This window comes from Trichoderma atroviride, chromosome 1, assembly GCF_020647795.1.
Source record: "Trichoderma atroviride chromosome 1, complete sequence".
NCBI lineage: Eukaryota > Fungi > Ascomycota > Sordariomycetes > Hypocreales > Hypocreaceae > Trichoderma > Trichoderma atroviride.
This window is the reverse complement of record NC_089400.1, coordinates 613,778-625,930: the sequence shown is the minus strand read 5'-3', so window position 1 is coordinate 625,930 and position 12,153 is coordinate 613,778. Positions and strand designations below refer to the sequence as shown.

General features: G+C 49.5%; 5 protein-coding genes across 5 annotated transcripts; 2 read left to right on the top strand and 3 right to left on the bottom strand.

Moving 5' to 3' along the window:
• Positions 1-1,046: 1,046 nt before the first annotated feature.
• TrAtP1_000241 (uncharacterized protein) lies at positions 1,047-2,673 on the bottom strand (the record flags this gene model as incomplete). Its single annotated transcript, XM_014091843.2, has 3 exons — positions 1,047-2,056; positions 2,126-2,413; positions 2,487-2,673. 3 exons carry the CDS (start codon positions 2,671-2,673, stop codon positions 1,047-1,049), a joined length of 1,485 nt encoding a protein of 494 aa, XP_013947318.1.
• Positions 2,674-3,038: 365 nt separating this feature from the next.
• On the bottom strand, positions 3,039-4,079 carry TrAtP1_000240 (uncharacterized protein; the record flags this gene model as incomplete). The annotated part of the gene is made up of 3 exons (XM_066110501.1): positions 3,039-3,247; positions 3,350-3,459; positions 4,063-4,079. 3 exons carry the CDS (start codon positions 4,077-4,079, stop codon positions 3,039-3,041), a joined length of 336 nt encoding a protein of 111 aa, XP_065966573.1.
• Positions 4,080-5,554: 1,475 nt separating this feature from the next.
• Positions 5,555-6,497, top strand: TrAtP1_000239 (uncharacterized protein; the record flags this gene model as incomplete). Its single annotated transcript, XM_014091845.2, has 2 exons — positions 5,555-5,808; positions 5,874-6,497. 2 exons carry the CDS (start codon positions 5,555-5,557, stop codon positions 6,085-6,087), a joined length of 468 nt encoding a protein of 155 aa, XP_013947320.2. The 3' UTR covers positions 6,088-6,497.
• Positions 6,498-7,206: 709 nt separating this feature from the next.
• On the top strand, positions 7,207-7,598 carry TrAtP1_000238 (uncharacterized protein; the record flags this gene model as incomplete). The annotated part of the gene is made up of 3 exons (XM_014091846.1): positions 7,207-7,224; positions 7,284-7,370; positions 7,440-7,598. 3 exons carry the CDS (start codon positions 7,207-7,209, stop codon positions 7,596-7,598), a joined length of 264 nt encoding a protein of 87 aa, XP_013947321.1.
• A 601-nt stretch (positions 7,599-8,199) lies between these two features.
• Positions 8,200-9,914, bottom strand: TrAtP1_000237 (uncharacterized protein; the record flags this gene model as incomplete). Its single annotated transcript, XM_014091847.2, has 3 exons — positions 8,200-8,587; positions 8,652-9,744; positions 9,806-9,914. 3 exons carry the CDS (start codon positions 9,912-9,914, stop codon positions 8,200-8,202), a joined length of 1,590 nt encoding a protein of 529 aa, XP_013947322.1.
• Between the last annotated feature and the right edge of the window lie 2,239 nt (positions 9,915-12,153).

Sequence of the window (12,153 nt, the reverse complement as noted above, 5' to 3'; positions counted from 1 at the left end):
CAATACGCCGGAATAGGAAATGCGGTCCGAAGCTTTTCTACGCCCGGATTCAACTACTTGCACAAACAAAGTTTGCCTGGGGCATTTCTTCAGTCGAGATCAGTAAATCACTAACGTCAGATTTGTCCTTTATATTACTCCCAGGTAATGTACACCTCCAGGTCTACGGGTATTGCTTTCTAACCAGTCGTTCTTAGGCACCAATACATCTCATTTCCTCATTTCCTCACATCTCAAAAATCAAACGCAATAACAAAAAAAAAAAAAGCTACTCCGAATTAGGAATCATAATTGCTCATCATACCAACCCAAAAAGAAAAAAGAAAAAAGGAGACCGCGGAAGCTACATTAGAGCATAATTTCAACTCCACGACCATGACTCTCCGACCCCAAGTTCTCCACCTTGAAAACAAGAATCACGCCAGGTTTAAAACAAACAAACAATAGCAAATCAAAGAAAAAAAGAGCAGTCGTGGCTGGCTGGGGACCCATATTTTCTCCGCACCCCGGAAGAAGACCTGACTCGGACTTATGTTCTGCTCCGGTCCAGGCCCTTCTTTTTAAACTTCTGGGGCCTTGTGGCTGGGCAAAGATCTTGGCTCGTATCTCAGGTCAATCTGGTTTTGGAGGCGGAAAGCAGTAGATTAGCTATTTGGTGGCAACAAAGTGGCTTGGTGGCCCATCTTGCTAAGAGGTTGATATTGCGTATTCCATATGTATTCCGATTCCGTATATTCCTGGCTCGGTTAGCCTACTTATCTCGAATCAGTCATTGTAGCAATAACGCAGCAGTTTGGAACTAAGTTATTAAAATGGGGTGCTTGTCCAGCTCGGTAGCCTAGCTTGGGTTTAAGCGCCAGAGGCTTGTTGAAGCGAGGTCACAAGCGATGTAAAGTAGGCAACAAAGGTGAAATTGATGCTGCTAACAGCCAAGTGCCCTATTCAGTCTTTATCCAAGACATAACTCCGTTCAATCATTACTGTAATATACTATACTTATATACTTCATAATACTATTGCATTCCATTGTAACATGTAAACCCAGTTTACAGTAGGTATCGATATTCTGGGGACAAGTCGCCCAACTCCGTCTTCTCCTCTTCTGTAAGGTTGGGGACATCTGTCATGTTGTCTCTCTTCTTATTCGCCGCCCAGCATCCCAGCCCGTAGAGCACTGACGCAATCATGGAAAGGATGGTAAAGGCGAGGCACACGCTGTAGCCCGTAGTAAACTTGGGAGCATCTTTGGTCAAGAAAATAAAGACAGCGATGATGCCTCCAAGATTTCCGTAGCCAACTTGCCATGCGCTACCGACAGCACGGCGTGTGTGGTTTCCTAGGTTCATGTTGAACCAGCAGACAATGATGGGCATGGCCGTGTACGCGCCAGACGTGATGAGAAATAGTGCGCCGTACTGGACATTATGGTTGCTGTGCTCCGCGAGAAGAATAGCAAAGCCAGCAATTGCAACAAACATGGCGAAAATAGCAAATGCGAATCGATGCCGTAATCTATCAGACAAGGTCGCAATAAGCAGAGAAAAGCCAAAGGCAGCAGCCCATGGCGGAACGCTGCGCAGCTGAGTTTCGATGGGGCTATATTGGAACGTCGAGATAATGGTTGGGGCGAAGTAGGCATAGCCGTAGGCGGGGACGATAAGGCCAAAGTACATGAAGCCGCCAGCAATAACCTTCCAGTCTTTGAAGACATTCAAGATGTCCTTGATCGTCATTGATCGCCCAAGGCCGGAACCGGTGCCCTGGTCCACGCGAAGGCGGGATGCGATATACTGGCGCTCGTCTTCCTTCAGCCACTTCGCCTCTTCCGGGAAATCGGGGAGAAGGAAAAAGAAGAAGAAGCTGACAAGGACTGTTAGACCACCCTCAATAAGGAAGATCCAGCGCCAGCCGCTGTAGCCTCGCATGCCGTCCATCTTGCCAATGGCGGCAGCCAGAAGGCCGCCAAAGGCACCGGCGAGGGTCGTGCTGTTGAAGAAGAATGAGTAGCGTCGCTGGGCTTCGGATCGCTTATACCACATGCCAATGAGATAGAAGGCTGAAGATTTATGCTAGTTAGCTACTGAACTAGGCGGCCATACTTGGCTGCGGGATACAAGAGACTTACCTCCTGGAAACATGCCAGTCTCGAATAGGCCGAGAAAGAAGCGAGTGGCTAGCAAGCCACTGTAGTTCTTGACCAGACCTTGCATCATGGTGGTAAAGCCGAAGAGGAACATGTTGAGCGAAAGCCAGACATGGGGCTTAAACTTCTTGAGGAGGATATTGGACGGGACTTCAAAGATACAATAAGGAACGAAGAAGATGACTAGCGCGGTGTTGTATTTGTCTCCGGTGCCGAGATCCAGATCTTTGGCCAGGCCAAACAGTTTTGCGTTTGCGATGTTAACACGATCTAGTAAGGGATGAATTAGCACAAAACGTGTAAACTCGCAAGGAATATTTCGCGCTGCGTGCTGCCGACTTACCCAAAAATGCAAGCAAATACATGATACAGAGAAAAGGAACGACTCGCATGTCGACCTTGGCCATCAATTTGCGCTCGGTCGTGTGCGACGGGCATTGGACCGCTTCGGCCGCATACTGAATCTCTGCATCGCGGACGTCGGTCGAGTTGCGATCCGAGCCGCTGTGCTTCTCGTCTATAACACCCATTGCGACGATCTGCTGTTGGCCGGCGCGTAGGATGCGCTGCAGCTTTTCAGGGTATCAAAACAGACGTCAATCTGGCCGCGCGTGGGTTGTCTCTCCCGGTGTCTGAGTAAGACGAGAGAAGCCAGACAATTAGAAAAAAATTGTAAGTAAAAGAAGAAGGGCAAGAGCCCACGTGAAATAGTGGAGGAATAAGAAGCACAGGCTTCGACGATGGCGAGACAAGAAGCAAGCGAGTGGAACACAAAGGGTGCAGCCCAAGGGATCTGCCGGACCCTATTTGTACTCGGCCAGTGCTGTGCTGTGCTCCTCATGCCCCCAGACATGCTTGCCTCGTACTCTATTGTCGACGATGCTCGCAGCTCGCACTAGGTGTCAGCGGGTGGGTAATGGAGGCAGCCATTGGCATCGCCGGACAAGCGAGCGACGGGGGCCACCGGGGCCTTTCCAATAGCAGCAGTAGCTGAGCCATCACCGGAGCTGCCAAGGGCTCGCTGCAACCGCAACCAAGGCCAGGCGTCTCCAACATCCGGATGCCCCAAAGGCCAGCGTGCGCCGCGTACGGAGCGTCGTAGTGCTAGCAGTGGTGTTAGTGCTAGCGCTTCTCCCAAAAGGCTGTGATGCATCCTTGCAGATCGTGGCGCCAGTGGATCGTCTTCTCCAGAAATTGCAAGCTTACCAGGGCCGTCTCCACGAGTCATCCCAGCCGTAGCCGGACTCCCAGCAGGCCGACTGCCGACCAGCGGTGCAGCGACGCTGTGGAGGAACGATGTGCGGAGTCTCCTCCACCTGGAGCGGGATTATGAATCATAGCGAGGGTCAGACGCAAGACCATTGCGGTTTGTGGTTTGAAGGATCAATCATGGAGGCCAGCCAGCTGAAGGGAGTAGAGACTGAGGCTAGGAGTTTGACCTCCGCCCAGAGCAAGGCAGGCCCAGAAGGGGCGGCACATAAATTTCCCGAGGCATCTTCTGCCATTGGCCATCACCGCCTTGCACTAAAACCCCCGCATCGAGCCACTCGCCAGAGGAAGATTCTCTCATAGCCTAGGCTTTCTTCTACGCCCCAGATTTCCCCGGGTTTTGGCTCCCATATTGGTGTCGAGAGCTTAAACAACGTGCTTATGTCCGCTGTCTAGCAGCCAGCCTAGCACTCCCTAGCCCCCTTGCCGCTGGTTGGAGTTGGCCGTGGTTTGTTGGAGATTTGGAGAACCCACAGGGCGGTCCGAACTTCTTCTCCGTGCTCTCATCGGTTATCTCTCGGTCTTTGAGCTAACCCTTCCTTTCCGCAGATGCGTCACGGTGAGAAATCAGCAAATAGATCGCTGGGGGTGGGCTTCACCCTGTTTACTCTTGGGTTCGAAATACCGATTGCCTGCCATGAGCGACTCACGCATCTTGGCCGTCCATGGCTCGCTTTGCCAGAGCATTTCATCAAATTCAGATGGGCATGGACTTGGACAGCACAAGATGAGTTACCACAGACTACGTTTAACCGAATCTTTGCGCCTCTTGATACCCCGGAAATCCACCCCCGCATCTCCACCTGTTCCTTCCTGAGTCGAGAGCAACAGTCAAATAGCATTGGCTATCACGCAGGTACGGAAGAGGCTCAGAGACTACTATCCGTCTGCTACCCCGTGGGTTGCAACCATCTCTTGTAGCACGTGGGAGTGGCGTCTGTTGATAGCCATCCCCGGACTTGAATATCACTACTGGCCCAGCCACCGTCACTACCGCCAGCACTGCTGCTTAACATAGAAACATGAGGTGGGCCGGTCCCTACCCGTTCTCCAATAGCATATGCGATGAACAAATAGTTTGGCGAGCATCCATGGTTATGCATTGCATGGCTTCCCAGCTCCAAGAAAGCTAATTAAAACTAACGCGCCAAATCCGACAATCTGGATCTTGGAGCCAGAAACCAGAGGCTAATCGCGGCTTTGGAACTTCAAACACCGACTCCAGCCGTGATAGTGATAGATAGCGACGATTCTAACAGTCATATACGATGGTCATGCTTGGAAGATATCCAACTAATCACTTCTAGTGCCATACGCTTACTTTTCGGGATACTAAAGTGCTTTGACAGCCAAGATGCTCATGGAGGGGAGAGACCGAGGAGAGCTTCCGTCCCTGGGTTCCTGCAGACAGTCAGCCAGTTGGGAAAGTTTGGGTGACAGATACAGGTCAGCCACCTTTAAGTGAACGGCATATACGGGGATACTACCGCATGCACGGAGACGGCAGCATAGAGAGCAAGAGACACACGGTGTTCTTTGATGTTTTCGACATCGTCTCATCAAGATCATTAACTGCAATCAGCCTCAGTGCCCCAGTGTCCGGTCTTTGACACGCATGGAAACACGGGTAGCTGCGTCTACCAAGTGACAGCTGTCAGGGGCGTGTGCTTGTAACCTGTTTGAAGCTGCAGAGAGAACGGATAGCTGTGGTCAGAGTTGAGATGGCGGTTTAGCTAGGCATGCATGCTTTTACGGGTATGTGTTTTGCGCGTTTTCCATACAGATGGCTTCTACATGGCTTGTGCTTGCCCGGGTGATTCAGCTGATTATGCATGTTGACGTTGACTGTTCTCGATCATGGCTTATCGCAAACGAACAAGTCCACGCCTCTCGCCCGCCCCTACACGCACCCAGCTCCCATCAAACGCGCAAAGGTGCAGCAAAACGGCATAAAGTATTCCCAGCTTTCCGGAGAACCTTGCCCTTTTCTTTTACTTTCTTTTCTTTTCTCCTCCAGTCCATTCTCATCTGCAATACCTACATCTCCTTTTTCAGACTTCTACTTACACTGGCTACTATCACTTAATTCCGGCTCCTTCTCCATCCCCTTGGCTTGAGCGTCCGAGTGTTGTCTAAAGGGCAATGGATTTCGATGAAACGGGAAACTCACTGTATCTTGCTGGTAGCGGATGGGTCACAGACATTTACGATACCAGGAGCGGCCCCATGACTACCAACCCAATGGCGGCAGGCTTCGCTCCTACATGTCCGCCCTACAATGGTGGTGAATATTTAGCATCTCCGGAGCAGGTTTACGAGCCACGGAGACGCCTATACAGTGATGAATACGATCATCAATTCCCCAATCCGGAGTACTACAATGCTCCATCTCATTTGTGAGTAATCTCTACAACCGAGTTCCAATTAGGGACTTGGGCTGATGCCATGTTATGCATGATAGTTCAACCAGAGAAATCGCCGATGACTCCTTTTTCGATGCCGCTTTCGTGTCCTCTCAGGCTTTGCAAGTGCCATCGCCATCGTTGGCGCTAATTGATTATCTGAGACCGGAACCAATACCGTTTGAGGGCTACGGCAGCGGTGACTGGGACAGCGAGCATATAGCACAACTACGATGCGGATCAGACACGCTCCCCCCTTTACTCAAATACTGATAATTTCGATTATGGCTGTAGCGCTCCTGGTACCAACTATCCAACCAACGGTATAGATGGTGATGGCCTCCTGGACAGTTTATACCCTTCCGAAACAGCTCTACAGCCTGTAGCAGAGGCATCTGCAGCGGGAGTAATCGCTCCACTTCAGAACACCATATATCAGGGATCATTGAGTGAGTTCATGGCCAAGTCTGAAACAACACCAGTGTCTCTAGGACAGCCAGCTCCATTTGCCATGCAACGAGGATCATCGCGGCAACCAGTGCCAACGTCTATGTTATCACAACAGCCGGACTATGCGGTGATCTCATCGCCCTACACTGTCATTTCACCTCCCTCTTCCACCAGATCCTCACCTCGGAAGCGCAGTGCCTCAGCGGCTAGGATTGATAAGAGTCCTGTGGGTCCAAAGAAACGAGTAATAAAGGCTCACATGTTGGCAAAAGTTGACAACATTGAAGACTCTAAATTGAAAATAGAGACGGATAAATTGCCCACGTTTGAATACCAAGAGTATTTCCACTCGCCCGCGGACGCCAATACGAAGCTTAGGCGTCTTCTCGAGCTGTTTCGAAAATCCGAGGACAACTGCAGCAACCCCTCTACAGACTCTACGTTTCCTCAAAGCAACGAGGACAAGAAAAGATATGTTGGGAAGCTTTTCAATGCAATCAACGATTGGGAAAACATCAACGAGTGGTCACAGACTCTGGTTCCCGAAGAGCGGAACCGAGTAATAGACGAACACCGGCGCATGAAGGAGGAAGCCAACGGCGCAACTCCAGACAAGAAGCCAAACGACATCCCGTTGGACGAAATGCGGCCGAGCCGGGACGAGCTTCCAACTCTTGATGTTCAACAGAAGAAGATTTTGGGTCGGCAGCTGAACGACCAGACAGTAGAATGGCTCTGCTGGGAGCTCATTGTAAGTGTCTTTTTCTCGCTCTCCCCGCGCGCTACTACAAAGATTGCATGACCAGCCGGCTAACCCAACTGTCACTCATCTCTCAGGAAGCTGCCATACAATCGCAGCAGGGATATACCCAGATACCTTACTGGTGCGGCGCCGATGGAGCTTAGGAAGCCTATGAGACGTTTGCACAGCGTGTCGATGCGATGTGTTTTGCCCTGACGGTGAGTTTTAACCCCCAAAGAAATTGGCTTTTCTCCATATTAACTGCTCGCTCTCCCAGAAATCGAAGCAACTCGTCAAATCCCTTCTATCTGCAGGTGACGGATGGAAGCTCCGCATCGCTAACAACCCACGTGGAGAGCTCGGAGTAAGAAAGCATCCCCCCCTTTGTTCTATTTTGCACAAACTATATTCAAAATACTGACGCATAAACCAGCACAAAGGGAACAACATGAAGGTCAATATGAACAAGAACAACCGACTGCGGCAAATCACCCAGATGGAGAATGCTCCTGGAAACAATCCGTTGCCAGAAACCAGCCGATCAACAACGGCCGCAGGAATAGCGAGCAGCAGCTCTGGCAATAGGCGTTGATTGACGCCAAGGCACCAGCTACACCGACCATCTTTATTCCTCTCCCATTGTCTTTCTGCTTTCAGATGCATATAGATGAGCGCAGTCGAAACGGAGATTACCTGCCACTTTCATCTTATACTGGCGAGAGCGTTTTCGTTTATCCATTTAATTTGCTTTTAATTTCTTTTATTTGCTATTTTTTTTTTTATCTTTAACCTGTTTTTTATTATTTATTGTTTTGGGTCTTTCAGGATATTATCACAAGGTGTACTTTCAGAATGTATTATCGGTCACGCCATCATAAGGTTATTGGGTATGGACTTTGGATATGTCATTGTTTGTTCAACACGCGTCATTTCACACAAATTGTATTATTTTGAGTTTTAGCATGTTTTATTTCACATAAATTGTATCATTCGAGTTTGGCATGTATCAACAACATAATATTACACATTCAGAAGATAAACTTATCTAGTTCAAGCGGAAATGCCAGTTTGTTTTACAAGTCTTCAATTAGACGTGATCAATTAACATTACTTCAATCTATATCGGGGTATCCTAACGCTTTGTTGAAAAACACAACCTTATTATCAACACACTTTCATGTCCACGCCTCGTCCTATGTCGATCTCAACGATCTCGTAGTAAAGTAGCTCCTCTCCCATCCATCAATGGGGTCGATGGCAGTCTCTTCAACCAGCTCATATTTGCCGATCCAAGGCATAACCTTGGCCCATAGCAGCCAGTAAAGAGCGCCGACAAAGAGCACACCAAATCCAACAACGCAGTGAATCCAGTAAGGAAGGTGCTCGTAGACGTTCTGGCCGTTTTCAGGAGGCACGAAAGGTGCAACGACAAGGTAAATGTTGCTGAGAAGGAAGAAGGTGACGACTGGGTAAGTGGCCTTGATGGGAGGGTTCCAGTTCCAGCTGGCTCGGTTGCGGTAGAGGTGGATAAGGGCACCGGCGACGAAGACGTTAATGATGGCAAGAGGGTAGGAGATGAGGCTGTAGCAGAATTGTTAGTATATCCTGTGCTTTTCTTTTGATGCACATGTAAAAAAACACTTACTTGAGAACAAAGTTGTAAGCATCACCTGCAGGTGGTGCAAGAACAGTAATCATGGTAATGGCCCAGTGCTCAAACAGACCGGCCAAGGGAGCGTTGAAGGGCCGGTTGCTGGCAAAGAATCGAGAAAAGGGCAAGACACCCTCGCGACCAAGCTCCTGGACAAGACGGCCCTGGGAGAAGATGACACTCAAGACGTTGCCAAAGGCAGACAGGGCGACGAAGACGGAGAGCGCTCTCTCGGCCCTCTCGCCAAACATGTTTCGGAAGAGAGAGGCGGCAACAAGTCGCTTGGCTTCGAGAATCTCCGCCTTGGAGACACCAGCAAAGTAAGAAACGTTGGCGAGCATGTACAGGATCGTGACGGAGCCGACGGCCAGGGGCGCGGCAATCTTGAGGGTTCGGGTTGGGTTCTTGGTCTCGCTGAGGGCGTAGTTTGCGTTGCTGTAGCCGATGAAACTCCAAATGACGTTGTAAAGAGAGGTGACGACACCATAGGCACTACCGGTAGTGCCCTCAAAGGCGTTGTGGAGGCAGTTGATCTCCTTGACCTTTTTGATATTGGCCAGGGGCGCGATAATGACAATGATGACAATGCAAATCTTGATGACACCCAGCACGTTCTGAAGACGCAGTCCCCACTTGACAGCAGTGCCGTGGATCAAGAAGGCAGTTGTAATGCAAGCCACAGCAATGCCTCGCTGGTTCCAATCCGTAACCTCGACCCTGGCGGCGTTGAGGATGTACTCGCCAAAGACCACCGAGTTACCAGCCGCCCAGCCCAGGAGAATGACATAGGTGGTGTACATGCCCGTCACGAGGAAGCGAGGCTTGCGGTAGACGTATTCCAGGTAGTTCTTCTCGCCGCCGTTCTTGGGGAGGCCGGTGCCGAATTCCATGTAGACTGCCGTGCCGGCCCAGGCGATGATGCTGCCGGCGACCCAGAGGAAGAGGGAGAGGCCCACGCTGCCGGACAGGGCGAGGATGGAGCCTGGAGTTGCGAAGATGCCGGTACCGATGATTCGGTTGAAGATGAGCATGGAGGCTGAGGGGACGCCGATCTGGCGTTTGGCCTCTCGAGCGTGTTCGAACTGAGCTGATGAGAAAGAGTCAGTATGATGGATGTATTGTAGGACGAGTTAGTAACACAAACATACTTTCAGTTCCATTCTGGACAGAAGCGGCATCATCGCTGCCAGCGTGCTGAGGATTCAGTTTGGTAACATCCTCGGCGCCCGTCTTGAACAGGCTCTTAATGGCCGACATATTGTCTGTAGTCTTGGAAACACCAAACAAGGACAAAACAATCAGCAAGCCCAGGCCTTAGATACCAAAGACCAGGCAGTAGTAACAAACAATAAGAAGGAGGATGTCGAAGCGTAAGAACAAAAGAAGAGGAGGCTCAGTCCCTATTATAGATGTATACAACCCTCCCACGTTATGGCAAGTGGACCAAACAACGACCCCATCCCTATCCCCAAACGCGCGGGTACGGCCACAAAAAAAAATGGATCAACAAATAAGAATTACACGACAAAATCAGCTTCCTTTGCACAATGAAGAGGCAGTCGAGAAAAAAAAAAAGCTTGTCTTGAGCGGGGCCCGGCATGGTGCCATCGGGTGCTAAACGAACGCAAAGAGCTCCAGGCCCCCCTGGTTTGTTCTAGGTAACAGCGATGGAGACCCAGAACTTGGAGGTGGCGGATTTTTTTTTCATGACAAGAGAAGAAAGAAGGACGCGGTCTGGGATACTAAAAAGAGGCCCGAATGGGTGTGCCATGCCAAGGAAGGATTGATTAAGCGCGGGAGGCTTGAGCACTTGGCATTTGGAAATAATTCTAATTCCAACTTATACAGACACTTTTTGCAAAAGATGACTTCTTTCTCCTATTCCATCTCGGTAGACGCTATCACCTGGTGTACATAGGCAAGGCACTAGTAGATATTGAAGCAAGGCTGACGCTCCAAAAGGTGACCCACGAGTCGAGAAGCTTGAATGGACTAACACGCAGTTTTGCGAGTAAGTCGCCTCACCTAGCCAGGGACATGAGCCCCTACAAAACTCCACCAGATGATTTAAATATGGAGTACAAAAACAGTTTATTAGCACTACTAGTACATACAGTACTTGGCACTTGGAGAAGAAGAAAAAGAATATACGATGTACTGTACAGATACGTGCAAGTTGATAAGACAGACACGAGACCGCAATGGTGCGATGCAGCGGCAAGTCACCCAATGCCGACGCTATCCATTGTCTGTCTTATTTCACATGCAAGAGCCCAGCTAGTTTCTCGGGAGAAGTGTTCTCGAAACGAGGTAGAAGGAGAATAAACACACAACGGGCAGAAAGAAGGAAAAAAAAGCCGGTGAAAAAAAATAATAAGGCCCCATTTCGCGCCGTGGTTGATCACGACATCGGGGCCTTTCCCGATTCTGTCGCGCCCGGACCCGGCGTGGGCCGATGACGCGATCGGAGCTTGTTCCAATCAGAGAGTGCCGGCATCTTTTGGGAGGGAACCAGGACGACTTTTTTTTTCTGGAATTCTTGTGAGTTGCTGCTTTGCTGCTTTTGCTGCGTTGCTCATCGACTAAGACGGGGCTAAGAAGAGGCTAATGAGGTGAAATGGAGAAACTAGGACGTTGTTCCCGCTCCCTAGCCTCATGTTCTGAGTCGGTCAGTGAAGCTGTATCTGAGCCAAAGTGGTCGAATGCCGCAGGATTATTGGCAGGGCATGCCGAATACGGTGTAATACCGGAGTGGATTCTCTTTCTCTTTGCTTTGCCATGTTTAAGGCTTAGCTCCTGTAACAACGAACGGTTTCCTTTACGTGATGGATTGAATGCCAATACTTACAAGTAGTACCTAGCTCGCTCTGGAGTCATGGGACGACTAACAGGTGCCCATGGGGAGGAATGGGGAATGACGCCTTAATCTGGTTGCCAAGCGAGAGGAGGATAATGCCTCGTTTTGTGTTTATTGATGGCATGACTCAAGGAAAGCTGACGCTTTGAGCTAATTATGATGTTATCGAGTGTCGGTGGTTTGATTTAGGTTGTTCAAGTTTGAATGTTTTCTGGAGCTATGTGTGCTATTGTAAAGCCTGGACTTATGGCCTCATGAGGAGGCTTGCTTGCGTTGAGTCTTGACGAAAAGAGATGAGTAATTATATGTGATTTGACAAGTTTTTTATTTTATTTTATTTTTTTATTCTTGTTAGCGATTTCCGGGAATAGAGATTGGAAGATGAGATGTGATGTGAACCACGTGGACGGCTTTTCAGCTGATGAGACTACACAGGGTTGAAAAAATAAGTTGGACATGATTTGTTCCTTCAGGGGCAGGAATGGCTTTGAGCTGATTTAAGCCTTGTGGGTTACATTTCAGCTGGAGCCACAGAATTAACAAGATGCCTGGTATACAAGTTCATCACTAGGTGTCTGTGTCTAGCTTAGATAGTTCGACATTGTGCTTCTGTTGCGCCCAAATGCCGTCACTTTCGGA